Source organism: Dendrobates tinctorius, unplaced genomic scaffold (genome assembly GCF_039654945.1).
Source record: "Dendrobates tinctorius isolate UK_male_01 unplaced genomic scaffold, ASM3965494v1 ptg000008l, whole genome shotgun sequence".
In the NCBI taxonomy this organism is placed as follows: Eukaryota; Metazoa; Chordata; class Amphibia; order Anura; family Dendrobatidae; genus Dendrobates; species Dendrobates tinctorius.
The window spans coordinates 8,242,839-8,261,044 of NW_027361676.1; the positions used below are offsets into that span (position 1 = coordinate 8,242,839).

At 40.9% G+C, this 18,206-nt stretch overlaps 1 protein-coding gene across 2 annotated transcripts in view; it reads right to left on the bottom strand.

The window, feature by feature from the left end:
* The window catches only part of LRBA (LPS responsive beige-like anchor protein), a 920,035-nt gene that overhangs the window by 695,724 nt on the left and 206,105 nt on the right, over positions 1–18,206 (bottom strand). For both annotated transcript variants that reach the window (XM_073576254.1, XM_073576253.1), the window contains exons 32-33: positions 16,023–16,156; positions 11,384–11,445 (exon numbers count right to left, since the gene is read on the bottom strand). In XM_073576254.1, coding sequence (XP_073432355.1) covers positions 11,384–11,445; positions 16,023–16,156 — 196 coding nt within the window. The remainder of the gene's footprint in view (positions 1–11,383; positions 11,446–16,022; positions 16,157–18,206) is intronic.

An 18,206-nucleotide genomic window follows, 5' to 3' on the forward strand; every position in this document is an offset into this window, starting at 1 on the left:
CATAGAACAGCTAGTGGTGGAGGAACATGTGACCAGACAGGTCCATCAGTCTCCTCCAATAAAAAACTCACAAATAATCAATTAGGACAGCACCAACTTCCCACACTGTGTAAAATCATGGGATGCACGAAAGTCAAAGAGAAGGATGACTCATAATCCAGTAACAAATCCAAAGGACAGCTAAAGGATGGCAACAGCAATCGTGGTACGAAAAATTTTGTTATTCTTCCATCACCAACACAGAGAAGACTAGCAACCTTTCAACCACAAAACATAGGTAGGTCTTTTTCAAGCCATTTCATGCCATCCTCTAATAGAAAAGCAGTTTTACCATACACAATGTTTTACAATTGGAGGAGCATGATGGACTGGTCTGGGGCCACGCTTATCCATCAGCAGCCATTGTATGGGCAAAATTGCTGGTGTGACAAAAAGTGCACTAACAAGAGAAAGTGCTTGACCTCCTTAAGGACATTTCTATTTTACAAGTATTTTATGGAAATATAAAAAAAAAAAAAAAAAGTAAAATAGTGTGTATTAAGACATACTCTTTACTGATATGTAACGCTGCAGCCTTGCCCCTTATTATGGATAATAAAGTGCCCACATAAAAGAAGAAATCTGTCAAAGTAACATTACTGTCTGAATAACACCATCAAACAATTGCCCAACTAATTGTGCTTAATCTATAAATTAGAAGTAAAACCGCATTGTACGAGGACACCCTGTGTTGGAGGTGGACTGGAAGATCGGTCTATCTGGGCCATCAGGGTCCCCCTTCTGTAAGCACAGATGATCTACTGTACAGCCAGTGTGTGTACTCACGTACCACAACCTGGTCAAATATCTGCACACAACTTGCTTTAGTAATCGGATTTCTAGTATGCAGCCTTCATCTAAAATAAACAGATTTGGAAAAAAGTGGAGCACATTCAATTTGCAAAATAAAGAGAAGAGTCCTCATTATCGATTACATGAATGGCTAATATTTTTCAATGCGTTGATTGAGTCTTGTATTACAGCTGTACTACTGTGAATGGGGCGAAGGTATAACAGTGCACACAGACTGTGGACTGGTGTGATTCTTAGAAAAAAAAGCAATGATGAACAACGCTTTACCAGTCATATCTTGTCGATGGTGAAATGGCTCAAATGCCTTTTTTTTTTTTTTTTTTAATCAAACACAGTATTACTAAAACACTTATTTAAATGCTCTTTTGCTTTTTACTTATTTAGTTACCGCAGGGTTTTTGCTCATTTTGTTTCTTGTAGGTTTTGTATGCTTTATGACCAATGTGAACATACGTTTATGTGCTGCATGTATACCAACTTAAAGGGAATCTGTCACCCCTTTTTTGAGATATCATATGATATCATTCGTGTGTCACATAAGGATTCTCTTAGTACTTTTGCTTCCCCCTGACCCCGCACCCTTCATGCATAAATACCTTTTTTTATATCGGTTCAGATGTATGTAAACTGTTGCTGTCCGGTCCAATGGGCGGGGCTTATTCACCTGCTCCCCCCTCCCTGTCTTGCTCTACGCATTTCTTCTTGTGTAGAGCGAGACAGGGAGGGGGGAGCAGCTGAATAAGCCCCGCCCATCAGACCGAACAGCGGCAGTTTACATACATCTGAACCGATATAAAAAGGTATTTATGCATGAAAGGTGCGGGGTCAGGGGGAAGCAAAAGTACTAAGAGAATCCTTATGTGACACACAATTGAATGAGATCATATGATATCTCAAAAAAAGGGGTGACAGATTCCCTTTAAACCAAGCTTTTTTTTTTCTTTGTATCTTTGCATTCTGTGCAAGCTAGGGTGTGGCCTCCCTCTCCTGAGCTGGAAATTACATTTAAAGGCTTCCCCAGACTGGTGCTCATAGATCAGGACCCTGTCCTTTTGTCTGCCCTTATTCACACACTGAGGTCAACTTTGACACATGGTAAGGTTTTTTAATATTAGAAGCTTAGGACCATCCCAATCAGGGTCACCTTGTCAATGGTGGGATGGCTTTTCTGCTCTTTTTATCAAAAACAGTATAACTAAGAACTCTTATTTAAATGCACTTTTGCTTTTTACTTATTTGTTTTTGCTCATTTTGTCTTTTGTAGGTTTTGTATGCTTTATGGCCAATGTGAACATGCATTTATGTGCTGCACGTATACCAACTTAAACCAAGCTCTTTTTTTTCCCTCAGTCACACATGCTGTATTTCTAATGAAAGTCCTTTAGCAGCAAAAGAATATTTACAGATTGCATACTAAAGGGGTTGTGCAGCCCCACTCAGCCCAATCTGACATGTAGCAGTGCCTCTCCTTCTAGTGAGAAATTCCTGCAGAACCCCTTTAAAACCTAAGAATAAGATTGGGGGCATGTGTATCTTGCTGGATTAACCTATCACAATAACTATGAGGGCTACCATACACATTAGTATATTTCACATTCCTTGCACTGACTTTCACAATAAACTTTTCGATTCAACTTATTTTGATTGTTGTCAGGAAAGAATTTACTTAAGCCCCCGTTACACACTGCGATATCGCTAGCAATATCGCTGTAAAGTCACCAATTTTGTGACGTTGCAGCGATATTGCTAGCGATATCGCTGCATGTGATACTTACCGCCGACCGGCTCCCCCGCTGGTTATCGCTGATCGCGCGAGAAGCTCCTGGACCATTCCTCGTCGGTCACTTCCTGCGGCGCTTCCTGTGGCGCCGACGAGCGACGCGTGGAGCCGGGCGGGAGCATGCAGGATCGCCGCGTCTGACAGGTAAGTAGCGATCCCCGTCCCCAGCGATGTCGCTGGTGAGATCTGCCTGTTTGGCAGCTCACTAGCGACCACCTAGCGATGCACCAGCGATCCTGACTGCGTCATATCGCTGGTGCATCGCTAGGTGTAACGGTACCCTTACTCTTTCGAAAACTTTACCTTTTGTTACCTTATCTTAAAGAGAACCAGTCACCAGAAATAACACTGTAAACCTGCAGATATGGGGTTAACCTGCAAGTTAACAGCGTCATTATGCTGTCTAGCGCCAGCATGCAGCATAAATAAAATTATCTTTATTCTCCCAGCCAATACTCGGTATTCAGTCATAGGGGCGGGGCCTGTTCACTCACCGCTGTGTATACAGTGCGGCCGCTGTAACTGCGCTCCCGGCCCTACATTGTGGTCGGCTGCCAATCAGGCCCAGAAGCGCGGTTACAGCGCCCGTGCTGGAGCAGTGACACTGCAAACCTGCAGAATAACCCTATATCTGCAGGGTAATAGTAATATTTCTGGTCACAGGATCCTTTTAAAAGAGTTCTTCCACTATTAGAAAATCTGTCCTATCCGAGGATATATAGAAGACTTGCCAACAGAAGAGGTCGGGAAGTTAGCTGTATCTAGAATGCTTTTTATGGCCAGAAAATTGATAGCCCAGTATTGAATCTCCCACCAAACCCCCTCAATTACAGAATATGTAATAAAAATTAACTGGTTAGTTACTTTGGAAAGATGTATATATCGCAAGAGAGATTCTATTTCCAAATTTGAAAAAACATGGGCATGTTGGATTGATCATTCTGGTCTTGCGTCGAGAGAGCTGACCAGGTTCAGGTTGGGTCTATCCTGATACAACGATATAAAGGTGGAACAAGATTTGACTCTGACAGAGATTATTACATTACAATTTGATTTGGCTTACAATAAGGAGACTTCAGATATGTAGCTCTTTAACTGAGACTTATATTAACCTGTTGGTGTTATCTTCCTTTGTACTATTGTAACAATTTTGGGAGCGGCACTATATGTAATCAGCTATACCATTTTACCATTAAAATATTGCTTGCATTGGGGTTGTAAACTGGGGTGAAGGGGAGAGCGGGGTTAGAGGTGCATGTATCTCTATTGCGGGTTGTTGTTTTCTTATTTGTTTTTCCTTTTTGAATTAAAAATTTCACTAAAAATTACTTTAAAAAAAAAAAAAAAAATCTGTCCAATGTGATGCATAATAATAATAATAATAATAATAATAATAATAATAATAATAATTAAAATAATAAGGCTGTGTGCACACAGCTTTTTTTTAGCGGATTTGCCAATAAATCCGCTATAAAAACGCTAAAAATAAGCTTCCCATTCATTTCTATGCATTTTGCACATTGATGCGTTTTTTTACCGCGAAAAAAACGCTTCGCGGTAAAAACGGCAGCATGCTCATTAATTTCGCAGATTTTTCCGCATTTCTAGCTATTTCTATGTGTCAGGAACGTGCGGGAAAAAAATGCATAAAAACCGCACATTTTTTGCGCAGAAAAAACCCCGCGGTTTCTGGGAAGGGAGTCAGGTTTTTAAGCAGAAATTTTCTGCTACGTGTGCACATAGCCTAACCCTCTGGACCTCTGTTATTGGTGCCAATATGGTGCACTTGTATATGGACATCCTCTTCCAGGAACATCAGGTGACTGAGTCAAAAAATGAATGAGACCACTTAAGCTAATCAGTGTCCATAGATTGGCTGCAGCAATAACCTGAAAATAGGAATCAGTACAGAAGAATAATTGGGTTCCAATAGGTATGTAAGTATGATATTCTGTTTTTTTAAGCACTGCCAAGGGACTATTTCTTTGTTTTATTTAATATTTTATTCATCGTTCTATAGGGGTATTTGTTGATGGAGAGGTATCAACAGTGCAACCAATAGGCAATTGCAGTGTATATTAGTAGAGCCAATGATCTGTGCGACTGGCTGCAGCAAGTACGAAAACTGTAGACATTAAAGTGATCGCTGCAGCCAATCAACACAGAAAGGAGCAGTGGTTGAAAGGCACCACAGGACACAGGAAGAGTCTTATTTTAGACCTCACCCTAAGTAAAATTTTAAAAAAGGAACGCTGTTAAAAGTTATTTTAGGCATGTGTAACCCCACTAACAGAAACTTTTAATTCAAAGTTACTTTTCACATCTCTTAGAGAATTTTGCTTTCCAATCTATACAGATATAGTAGTTTCAACTATTACTACATCATTGGTCCAAATGAATTCAAGTTTTATAGGCAAAATGGTGTCAAATGTTAGAAAATGTGTTTACATCAGAAAGTGAGCACATTCTACTGGGATACAAGCTGCGTTTTCTATGATCTGCTTCACTGTGACCCGAGATTACAATAATAAGCTCACTAGAAGTATCACTACTTCTTGATACCTTATTGTAAAATCCATTAGGAATAATCTCCTCAAGTAATTGCTCTTATTGCGCTTTATTGACAATGTGCATCATCGATTCCTCACACCTTCTATGATTCCTTCATTTGTATTCATGAAATGTCTATCAGGCCAGTCCAAATAAATTTGGTAGCATGAGCAGTAACTTGAAACAAATCGATGGAAAGAAACATTAATTTTGCATTATCCGTATTCATGGGGATGGATAGCCATGCTGGCTGCAAATGAAGGTCAAAGGTTTGTCAATGGGTCAGAACCCTTGACCTACAGACTGATACTCTTCACATTAAAAAAGCTATTCTAACCCACCCAATGACAAGATTTACAAGCAAAATGATAGCAAAAGGAACAGCTTATTTTAAAAGATACTAGAGCTCAATAAAACCATTTTCCTTTAATTACAGGGAAAAAATGGTGCAGTGTAGAACAAAGGTTAAATGAATTGTTCCCAATGGCAGAGGTCATCCAGGGTTGGTAATGCTCCTTTACACATACAACCGTGCGAATATATATATTAATTCTTACCCATTTTATCATTAGAAATTTTTAGAAAACTTTTTTTAAAAATATGTTTTAAACGCAACCTTGTAGGGTTCACCCCCCCACCATCCCTACCTCTACATACATTTTTTTTTTGTAGGTTTGTCTGCAAGGATATTTATTTATACCCTTTTCTACCAAGGCTAATTGAACATGAATCAGCAACTTTTTGAAGGGAACCAGTCTGGCAATTCATGCTACTCAAACCGCGGTCAGCACTAGTCAGATCCTGGCTGTACGATTGCAGCTAGGTATATTATACTCAAACGCTCCAGAGTAAACATACTTTGAAGATACAGCCAAGGACCATAGCCACAGATGAGACTAGACTGGCTTTTTCCACAGTCGGCTTTTACTAGCACCGCTGCACACAACTGACCGGTCTCTCCCAATGTACACACAAGGGAGAGACCCATCAACATGCAGCAGTGCTGGGAGGAGGCAGCCGAGGGCCACAACGGACTAGTCAGGTCTCCAGCTTCAAAGCACATTACCTATGAAACTCTGGAACGTTCCAGAGCAGCGTCGGACTGGCCCACCGGGGAACCGGAGGATTCTCCGGTAGGCCCTGGCATCTGGTGGGCCCTGGCACCTGCAGGCATACAGGGCCAGCAGTTGCCTAGGGCCCCCGCTGCTCCAGGGGCCCCCAGCCAGTGGTGTGTCGCACACCATGCAGCTGCTATGGGGGCCCCTGCCAGCGGAGCAGCTGCTATGGGGGCCCCTGCCAGCGGAGCAGCAGCGGGTGTCAGGAGGCAGGAGCCCCTGTCCCCGCTGCTAAAGAGAAATGAATATTCACTGCGAAGCAGTGAATATCATTTCAGGTCTCCACCCCCCCAGAGGCCCCGCCCCCAGCCCAGTAAGCCGCTCTGCATCTGTAAATCAGGGCCGGCGCCGCCCTCAGTCCTCTCTGCTCCTGACTCACAGCCGGTGCGCGATGACGTCACTACATCGCGCACCCGCTGTGTGTCTGGCAGAGGGGGCAGCTCCTGACACTGAAGCCGGGATCAGCGTGGGAGCGAGGAGGAGAGGTGAGTATTGTGTTTTGTTTTTTTATATCTCTCTCGCTCTCTCTATCTGTCTCTCTCTATCTATCTCTATTTCTCAATATATCTCTATATATCTCTCTCTCTATCTCTCTTATATCTATCTATCTTTCTATCTCTATCTATTATCTATATCTATCTATCTCTATATCTATCTATATATTATCTATCTATCTCTATCTATCTATCTTTATATCTATCTTTCTATCTCTACATCTATCTCTATATCTATCTATCTATCTCTATATCTTTCTATATATATCTCTATATCTATCTATTATGTCTATCTATCTCTATATCTATCTTACTCTATCTCTATATCTATTATCTCTATATTTATTATCTATCTAGCTACCATCTATATCTATCTATCTTTATCTATATATATCTCTATCTAATATCTATATCTATCTCTATACCTATCTATCTATTTATCTATCCGTTATCTATCTCTATATCTTTTCTCTGTATCTATCTATCTCTATATCTATATCTCTCGCTATCTATCGCTCTATCTCTATATCTATATCTATCTTTATATCTATATCTATCTCTATTTCTCTCTATATCTATCTCTATATCTCTATAGCTATCTATCTATATATCTCTATCTCTATATCTCTATATCTATCTCTATATATCTATCTATCTTTATTTATCTCTATATCTTTTCTCTGTATCTATCTCTCTATATCTATCTATCTCTATATATATCTATTATCTCTATATCTATATCTATTTCTCTCTATATCTCTCTATATCTATCTATTTCTCTCTATCTCTATATCTATCTCTCTGTATATCTATCTATCTTTCTATCTCTATATCTATCTCTATATCTATCTATCTTTCTCTATCTATCTCTATCTATTATCTATATCTATCTCTATCTATCGCTCTCTCTATATCTATCTTTCTATCTCTACATCTATCTCTATATCTATCTTTCTATCTATATCTATCTATATCTATCTATTATGTCTATCTAGCTATCTCTATTATCTATATCTACCTATCTCTATATCTTTCTCTTACTCTCTCTCTATATCTATCTGTTATCTCTATATTTATTATCTATCTTTATCTATCTATCTCTATCTATTATGTATATCTATATCCATCTCTCTCTCTATCTCTATCTATCTTTATATCTATATCTATCTATCTCTATATCTATTATCTCTATATCTATCTACCTATATATATATATATATTTCTCTCTATATCTATCTCTATATCTCTCTCTCTATAGCTATCTATATATTATCTCTATATCTATATATATTATCTCTATATCTATCTATCTCTATATCTGTTATCTCTATATCCATATCTATCTCTATATCTATCTATCTCTATATCTATCTTTCTATCTAACACTATATCTCTATATCTATCTCTATATCTCATTATCTATCAATCTCTATCTCTCTCTCTTTATCTATTGATCTATCCATCTATCTCTATATCTATCTCTATATCTATTATATCTATCTATTATCTCTATTATCTATATCTATCCATCTATCTAGCTATCTCTATCTATCTCTATATCTATCTTTCTAACTATATCTATCTATCTCTATACATATCTCTATATCTAGCTATTATCTCTATATCTATCTCTATATCTATCTTTCTATATCTATCTGTCTCTATATCTATCTCTATATCTATCTCTCTATCTCTATATATCTCTATATCTATTTTTATTTATAGCCATCTATCTATATATATTTATCTCTATATCTATCTATATATGTCTATATTATTATTATTATTATTATTATTATATCTGTATATCTCTATCTATTATCTATCTCTATCTATCTATCTATCTCTATATCTTTCTATCTATAGCTATCTATCTCTATATCTTTCTATCTATAGCTATCTATCTCTATATCTATCTATCCATTATCTATTTTCTATCTATCTCTATATCTATCTACCTATCTATCTATCTATATTTCTTTCTATATCTATCTTTATATCTATCTCTATCTATCTCTATGAATCTTTCTATCTATATCTATCCATTATCTACTTTCTATCCATTATCTACTATCTATCTCTATATCTATCTATTTCTACATCTATCTTTCTATCTATTTCTATCTAACTCTATATCTATATATCTATATAGCATTATACCCTATAAGGGGGTGCATTATTCCCTATGAGGGGGCAGCATTATACCCTATGAGGAGGCAGCATTATATCCTATGAGGAGGCAGCATTATATCCTATGAGGAGGCAGCATTATTCCCTATGAGGGGATGCATTATTCCCTATGAGGGGGGCAGTATTATACCCTATGAGGGGGGCAGTATTATACCCTATGAGGGGGGCAGTATTATACCCTATGAGGGGGGCAGCATTATACCCTATGAGGGGATGCATTATTCCCTAGGAGGGGGGCAGTATTATACCCTATGAGGAGGCAGTATTATACCCTATGAGGGGGGCAGCATTATTCCCTATGAGGGGGGCAGCATTATACCCTATGAGGAGGCAGCATTATACCCTATGAGGAGGGCAGCATTATTCCCTATGAGGGGGTGCATTATACCCTATGAGGGGGTGCATTATACCCTATGAGGGGGGCAGTATTATACCCTATGAGGGGGGCAGTATTATACCCTATGAGGGGATGCATTATTCCCTATGAGGGGGGCAGTATTATACCCTATGAGGAGGCAGCATTATACCCTATGAGGGGGTGCAGTATTATACCCTATGAGGGGGGCAGTATTATACCCTATGAGGGGGGCAGTATTATACCCTATGAGGGGGGCAGTATTATACCCTATGAGGGGGTGCATTATTCCCTATGAGGGGGTGCATTATTCCCTATGAGGGGGTGCATTATTCCCTATGAGGGGGTGCATTATTCCCTATGAGGGGGTGCATTATTCCCTATGAGGGGGGCAGTATTATACCCTATGAGGGGGGCAGTATTATATTCTATGAGGGGGTGCATTATTCCCTATGAGGGGGGCAGTATTATACCCTATGAGGGGGGCAGTATTATACCCTATGAGGAGGCAGCATTATACCCTATGTGGGGGTGCATTATTCCCTATGAGGGGGGCAGTATTATACCCTATGAGGGGGGCAGTATTATACCCTATGAGGGGGGCAGTATTATACCCTATGAGGGGGCAGCATTATTCCCTATGAGGGGGTGCATTACTCCCTATGAGGGGGTGCATTATTCCCTATGAGGGGGTGCATTATTCCCTATGAGGGGGGCAGTATTATACCCTATGAGGGGGTGCATTATACCCTATGAGGGGGTGCATTATACCCTATGAGGGGGTGCATTATTCCCTATGAGGGGGGCAGTATTATACCCTATGAGGGGGGCAGTATTATATTCTATGAGATGGCTGCATTATATTCTATGAGATGGCTGCATTATACTATGTGAGGGGGCTGCTTTATATTCTATGAGGGGGCTACCCCAACTCCTGCTACATAATTAAGACATGTACAACCTTATATTATACCCGGATATTAGCGTGTTTTACCGCATAATTGGTGGTCTGGTATTTAACTCTATGCAGCTACATAGTGGGCCCCAAGAATGATTTTCTCTGGTGGGCCCAAGGTGTTCCAGTCCGACGCTGTTCCAGAGTATAATATTTCTGATCGCAATCATAGAGCCAGGCTGCTATTCATGCTGCCTGTGGCTTGGGCGGCATGAACCACCTGGAAATATCCCTTTAATACCAAATTCTACATCTCCAGAGTACTTGGGTTACATTAGCTCTTTGAGACTACATTGAATAAACTGAGGCTCAACGTAAGGCACATCTCAGCATGGACTCTCTTCTTCTATCAAAGGTGTCCCTGTTATCCCACCTCGATCATTGCATCTTTTATGCTTACCAATCACCTAGCTACAGATGTAGCAAAGGTTATACTTCCTCACAATGCACAATCTTGAACCTTTGTATTACAGAAGAAACAACCCTAAAATGCACACCAAGCCTAGGCACCACATAAGATTCATTAAGAGAACAACTTTAAGGGGTGCACATCGCAGTACGTCTTAGTCTAGGGTCAGACGGCCGTAGAGTCTCATCCAAGAGAATCGGGATGATTATACAAATAACAGTCTGATCAAACTCTGACCAGAGTGTCACAGCATGGTGTGATCCAATTCTCTCAGATGAAAAAAATTAGAGCACAACTGTGTAGAGGAGATGGAGAACAAAACTTCTCCATGGTGTCCGTGTGCAGAAATCGGACTGCACTCAGATGGTATCCAAGTGCAGTCCTATGATTTCCAAGCACTCACTGACTTGCATGGCTGAGTGTGATCTGAATATCGAATCAAACTCTGATTTGCTGCAATGTTTTTCTCGTTTCGGATTGGACATGTGCATGGCCCCATAGACTAACAAAGGTCCGAGCACGATCTGATTTGTGGTGTGCACCTGGCCAGCAACAACACATATGGAGGTCGTCTTGTGGCTTTTATGTGATCCCTGAATAAGAAAAATTATTTCAAACCCTGTGTGCTGGAAAATCATCCTTTCACTTAATGATGATGCATAACAGTATTTAATGATACATACCTGGGAGCAGAGAAGCATGACCAACTCCACAACAGAGCTACTAGACTTCATGCACACCAGGCCTTTAAAAACAAAACGAAAAAGAAAAATTTCCATCAGAGGCAAAAAACATAAGCACCAACATAAAGATGGGAGAAAATATTAATTATAAATTTATACCAATGCAGGTGCAGAATGTTACGATGATTGGCCCACCATAAATACTTATCACCTTATCATGGATTCCCTCCATTGAGTCCAAGAGCAAGACTGACCTAAGTGATCTTTTATGGTGGGGGGAAAAAAAACGCATCAACAATAAGCCGCATTCCTTTATTTTATTCTGGTTCTTGCTCCTTCCTCTGGAATTATCATTGGTATACTTGACAGCGCAGAAAAAAAACAACAAAAAAAACCCCACACTTTTTCCCTACTACTTGTATGGTGGACGGTCGCACAGGTCTGCAGCAGGCTGACTCGGCGCAGTACGTGCGGTGGTGCACAACCTGATCAGGTGAGCAATTCCCTGTACTCTATTGTCCTAGTTACTCAGATAAGACACTATTGCGCCATTGTTTTTTTTTTCCCAGTTGTTCTACATATAAGCAAAGGTAAGAGACATTTCTCAGAATAAAGATGCCCGTAATATTTCTTTATTATGTATTAATCATACATTTATAATCAATCATGGACATGTTCTGGTTTCTTTGCACGTTGTCTTCAGAAGTGTAAAACATGACATGCAAATTCTTTCTATCGAAAACAGCAATTTCATTATATATGCAGAGAAGGGAAATGGGTCATTGACCTTTGCTTTCTCCATCGCAGTCCCTTTACTTCAGCCCTCTATCAATCAAGTAGTGGCAGCAGACATCCCAAAAACTCTCGCGAGTACTTTGACCCTTGGCCAATAATAAACCTAAGCAAACCTAAGTTACCAATATGATATTTCATATCGTTTATAATCCCAAGATTGAGTTGAAGGAACTAGATCTGGTAAAATCCTGGTGTAGATCAGACCAGACCACTTATATAATAGATTTTATTTGACAAATTCATATATCTTGTTAATACAAAGTAATCCAAGCACTAAAGAGGTAAATGTCTTGTAATACAGAACCGGGAGTTAGTGTAAAATCACTGGGATCATATAAAATATCTTGGCTCTCATACAGTAAAATAAGGAAGCGAGAACTGGTGCCGACCTTACCTTGGTGCAGCACCAGTCAGAGAAGGAAGTCTGAACAGTGAGACATCAGCAGCTAGCTATGCATCTGACAGTTTCGGGCATTGTTGGCTATAAGTAAATGGGACACACGAGATAGCTGTCGGCCAAATGTTGGAATGACAGACAGCCATACGACTGCCTCATACTCCAACACTCAGCTTGCCCAACTGTTCAGGTGGTTTCACTGGAAGTGGAGAAATGCCATTGGACACTTCAATATGAAAATTGCCTCTTCAGAGAGAAAAAGGACTTGAACTCTATAGCACCACCTGTTGGTAGTAGCGAACCAACAAGACACAATGGACCCTTTAACGAGTCTTGCAATATGACTTGGGATTAAAGCCAAATCAGAATCTCAATTTGAAGATACAGTGTTTCGGGCTATTGGCCCTCGTCAGTGCAAAGTATGAGAACTGATTTGGCTAGATGAGAGGCTCTGGACTGAGGTCTAAGGCCTGTTTCACACTTCCGTTTTTGTGTCCGCCAAACGGATCCGTTTCCGTTTTTTTGACGGAAACTGATGCAAACGGATCCGTTTTTTTAAAAACGGATCCGTTTTTTTGACGGATCCGCGGTAACCGTAATGGAAGTCTATGGGACAAAAAAAAACGGATCATGCAAAAAATGGCGGATCCGTTTTTTTACGGAAAACAACGGATTTTGACGGATTTGAAAAAACGGAAGTGTGAAACAGGCCTAAGGGGTAAGGTTTCTCCTTGTGGAGAGTGACAGCTCTGGCTTATCAAGGTAAGGAAGCTTATTCGCAGTGCAATGCTCCTCTGGGAAATTTAATATGCAAATTGCCTCTTCAGACATTGGACACTTCAGAAAGTGATTTATCTAACCTGAGAACAAAAGGTTCAGGAATAGAAATTTCAACTGCCCAATTTTTCTATCCCACAATATCATCTTTTGTAGGAAGAGAGTGGAAAGTCCCCATAAACACCAATCCGCATTATCGGGTATGGTCTACAGTCATGGCCAAAAGTTTTCAGAATGACACAAATATTATATTTTCACATGATCTGCTGGCCTCTGGTTTTTATGTGTTTGTCAGATGTTTTTATCACATACAGAAATATAATTGCAATCATATTATGCGTAGCAAAAGGTTATATTGACACTTAGAATGAGTTAATGCAGCAAGTCAATATTTGCAGCGTTGACCCTTCTTCTTCAGGACCTCAGCAATTCTCCCTGGCATGCTCTCAATCAACTTCTGGATCAAATCCTGACTGATAGCAGTCCATTCTTGCAAAATCAATGCTTTTATTTTACCTGAATTTGAAGGTTTTTGTTTGTCCACCCGTCTCTTGATGATTGACCACAAGTTCTCAATGGGATTAAGATCTGGGGAGTTTCCAGGCCATGATCCCAAAATCTCTATGTTTTGTTCCCTGAGCCGTTTAGTTATCACCTTTGCTTTATGGCAAGGTGCTCCATCATGTTGAAAAAGGCATTGTTGATCGCCAAACTGTTGTTGGACGGTTGGGAGAAGTTGCTCTTGGAGGACATTCTGGTACCATTCTTTATTCATGGCTGTGTTTTTTAGGCAAGACTGAGAGAGAGCCCATTCCCTTGGCTGAGAAGCAACCCCACACATGAATGGTTTCAGGATGCTTGACAGTTGGCATGAGACAAGACTGGTGGTAGCGCTCACCTGGTCTTCTCCGAATAAGCCGTTTTCCAGATGTCCCAAACTATCGAAACGGGGATTCATCAGAGAAAATGACTTTACCCCAGTCCTCAGCAGTCCACTCCCTGTACCTCTTGCAGAATATCAGTCTGTCCTTGATATTTTTTCTGGAGAGAAGTGGCTTCTTTGCTGCCCTCCTTGAGACCAGGCCTTGCTCCAAGAGTCTCTGCCTCACAGTGCGTGCAGATGCACTCACACCCGCCTGCTGCCATTCCTGAGCAAGCTCTGCACTGCTGGTAGCTCGATCCCGCAGCTGAAACACTTTTAAGAGACGGTCCTGGCGCTTGCTGGTCTTTCTTGGGCGCCCTGGAGCCTTTTTGGCAACAAGGGAACCTCTCTCCTTGAAGTTCTTGAGGATGCGATAGATTGTTGACTGAGGTGCAATCTTTCTAGCTGCGATACTCTTCCCTGTTAGGCCATTTTTGTGCAGTGCAATGATGACTGCATGTGTTTCTTTAGAGATAACCATAGTTAACAGAAGAGAAACAATGATACCAAGCACCAGCCTCCTTTTAAAGTGTCCAGTGGTGTCATTCTTACTTAATCATGACAGACTGACACCACTGGACACTTTAAAAGGAGGCTGGTGCTTGGCATCATTGTTTCTCTTCTGTCCTCATCAACACCCACACCTGTGTTAATGGAGCAATCACTGAAACGATGTTAGCTGGTCCTTTTAAGGCAGGGCTGCAATGATGTTGAAATGTGTTTTGAGGGATAAAGTTCATTTTCTAGGCAAATATTGACTTGGAAGTAATTGCTGTTAAGCTGATCACTCTTTATAACATTCTGGAGTATATGCAAATTGCCATTAGAAAAAATGAAGCAGTAGACTTTGTAAAAATTAATATTTGTGTCATTCTCAAAACTTTTGGCCATGACTGTACTTCCATCTACTGTGTATAGGGGCTTTAAGAACTGTATTATTCAGATGTCACCGACAATTATAAGCTACATTTAATTTTTTTATTCCTGACCCTCTTAATCAAAACCTGTCATGGTCTTTAATGTTGTAGTGCTATGAAAAAGCTTAGAAGTCACAAGCCTAAGATGTCATAAAATTACCCTACAATCGCAAGATTCATGTAGGAAATGCATATCATACATTTAAGGATGTCTGGATACCCTGTGGCCTGTATATGGGGCTTTTGGCAACACAAGCTACACAAATACCACACAAATATGGAAAGGTTATTAAAGCCAGTTTGCAAAAAGAAGTGGTATTAGTGATAAGACAGTAACGTTATATTGGTGATACAGTCTCTCTAAATCAGCTATAAGCCACTTCTAGAAGTTCCAGAGGTACCAAGTGGGTAAACATCAGCTTTTTACTCTGTAATCAAGTATGCCAATGTTTAATCTTCAACTTATAGAAACCCAATCTGAATTTAGCTCTCCATCTATAGGCCATTAGGGACTGTTCTCATGTGTTAGATTTTGTGCAGATTCTGCTTTTAAATCTTTATTATTTCTGATGAAAATAAACATCACATAACTTTATTCAGGTAACCCTTTTCACATTGTATGAAAAATGTACACTTGTCTCCACTGGATCCATAAAGAAGAGCCGAAGATCTGACCGAACCTCACAATGCAGAGCGTCAAACCCGTGAACAAGCCCCTATATGCAACTACAAGAGACATTTCCACATACACACAAACACAGGTCTAGCAACTACACAATGACTTAAGATGCAACTGATGTTACCTTCCCATAAAACGAGCTTTATACTTACTTGTCCCCTCTATCAGTAACTCTTGGCCATGACTTCCTAGAAGTGTACGAGATAGAAATGGGGCGAAGTCCACAAAGATCTCCCTCAGGAGTGGAGCTGCCTTTTCCAGTGCATGTTCCAGACGCTCTGTAATACTAAGGGCAAAAAAATGTGTCACCCAAAATATTGGGAAAGTCAGAATATTTAGTTAACATTCAGAGACGGATGATTCTATGAGAGGTTCTTCCCTTGACAATCTCTACAAAGTGAAGTGTCCTCATGCTGAAACCTCCAAAAATGAGATGTAACTGGTGGGCAAATCTAACAATAAGTACATGATTCCTTTGCAGTGTCAACAACAGAAAAAACTGTCCTCCAGGATAACAATCTGTTTGAAACCACTCTGCCATGACCAAAAGATAAGGGTCCTGAAAAGATGACCCTCTATATTATTTATTTATATAGCGCCATTAATTCCATGGTGCTGTACATGAGAAGGGGGTTACATACAAAATTATAGATATCGTTAACAGTAAACAAATTTACATTGACAGACTGGTGCAGAGGGGAGAGGACCTTGTCCTTGCGGACTTGCATTCTACGGGATAGTGGGGAAGAGACAGAAGGTCGGGGGTGCAGCAGCTCTGGTGGTGATGAGGCGGCAGAATGGTTATTGCAGGCTGTAAGCTTTCCTGAAAAGATGGGTTTTCAGGTTCTGTTTGAAGGATCCGAGGGTGGTGGACAATCGGACGTGTTGAGGCATGGAATTCCAGAGGATAGGGGATATTTTGGAGAAATCTTGGAGGCGGTTGTGTGAGGAGTGAATAAGTGTGGAGGAGAGTAGGAGGTCTTGGGAGGATCAAAGATTACGTGAGGGAAGGTATTGGGAGATTAGTTCAGAGATATAGGGAGGGGAAAGGTTGTGGATAGCTTTGTAGGTCAGTGTTAGTAGTCTGAACTGGATTCGTTGGGAATTGGGAGCCCATGGAGGGATTTGCAGAGGGGAGAGACAGGGGAGTAGCGAAGAGAGAGGTGGATTAGTCGGGCAGCAGAATTGAGGACAGACTGGAGTGGTGCAAGAGAGTTAGCAGGGAGGCCACAGAGGCGAGTGTTGCAGTAGTCAAGGCGGGAGATTATGAGGGCAAGTACAAGAGTTTTAGTAGATTGAGGGTTGAGGAAGGGACGGATTCTGGAAATATTTTTGAGTTGGAGCGACAGGAGGTGGCAAGAGTTTGGACGTGTGGTTTGAAGGACAGGGCAGAGTAGAGAGTTACTCCGAGGCAGCGGATTTCAGGTGCGGGAGAGAGCGTGATGCTGTTTACCATAATAGATAGATCGGGTAGGGAAGATACACGAGATGGAGGAAAGATAATGAGTTCAGTTTTGTCTACATTGAGTTTTAGGAAGCAAGAGGTGAAAAAGGAGGATATGGCTGCTAGACACTCCGGGATTCTGGCCAGCAGAGAGGTGACATCTGGGCCAGAGAGGCAGATCTGAGTGTCATCTGCATACAGGTCGTACTGGAAGCCATGGGACTATATGAGTTGTCCTAGTCCAATAGTATAGATGGAAAAAAGTAGAGGTCCCAGGACAGAGCCTTGGGGGACTCCAACTGAGAGGGGGCGGGATGAGGAGGTAGTGTGGGATTTGTAAACGCTGAATGTGCGGTCAGAAAGGTATGAGGAAAACCAGGACAGGGCAAGGTCTTTGATGCCAAGGGAAGAAAGAATCTGTAGCAGTAGGCAGTGGTCAACTGTGTCAAAGGCAGAGGACAGGTTGAGAAGGAAGAGGATGGAGAACTGTCTGTTAGCTTTGGCTGTAAGTCATTAGTAATTTTGGTCAGGGCAGTTTCAGTGGAATGGTGGGGGCAGAAGCCAGATTGCAGGATGTCAAGGAGGGAGTTAGATGAGAGGTGGGAGGAAAGTTGAGCATGGACATGCTGTTCAAGGAGATTGGAAGCAAACGGGAGCAGTGATATGGGGCGATAGCTAGGCATAGCAGTTGGGTCAAGGTTTGATTTTTTGAGGATGGGTGTTATGGTGACATGTTTGAAGGCAGAGGGGAAGGTACCAGAAGTTAGGGATAGGTTGAAGAGATGGGTTAGGGCTGGAATGATCATGTTAGTGAGGTTGGGGAGCAGGTAGGAAGGGATGGGGTCAAGTGCACGGGTAGTGAGGTGTGATTTGGAAAGGAGATGAGTAAGCT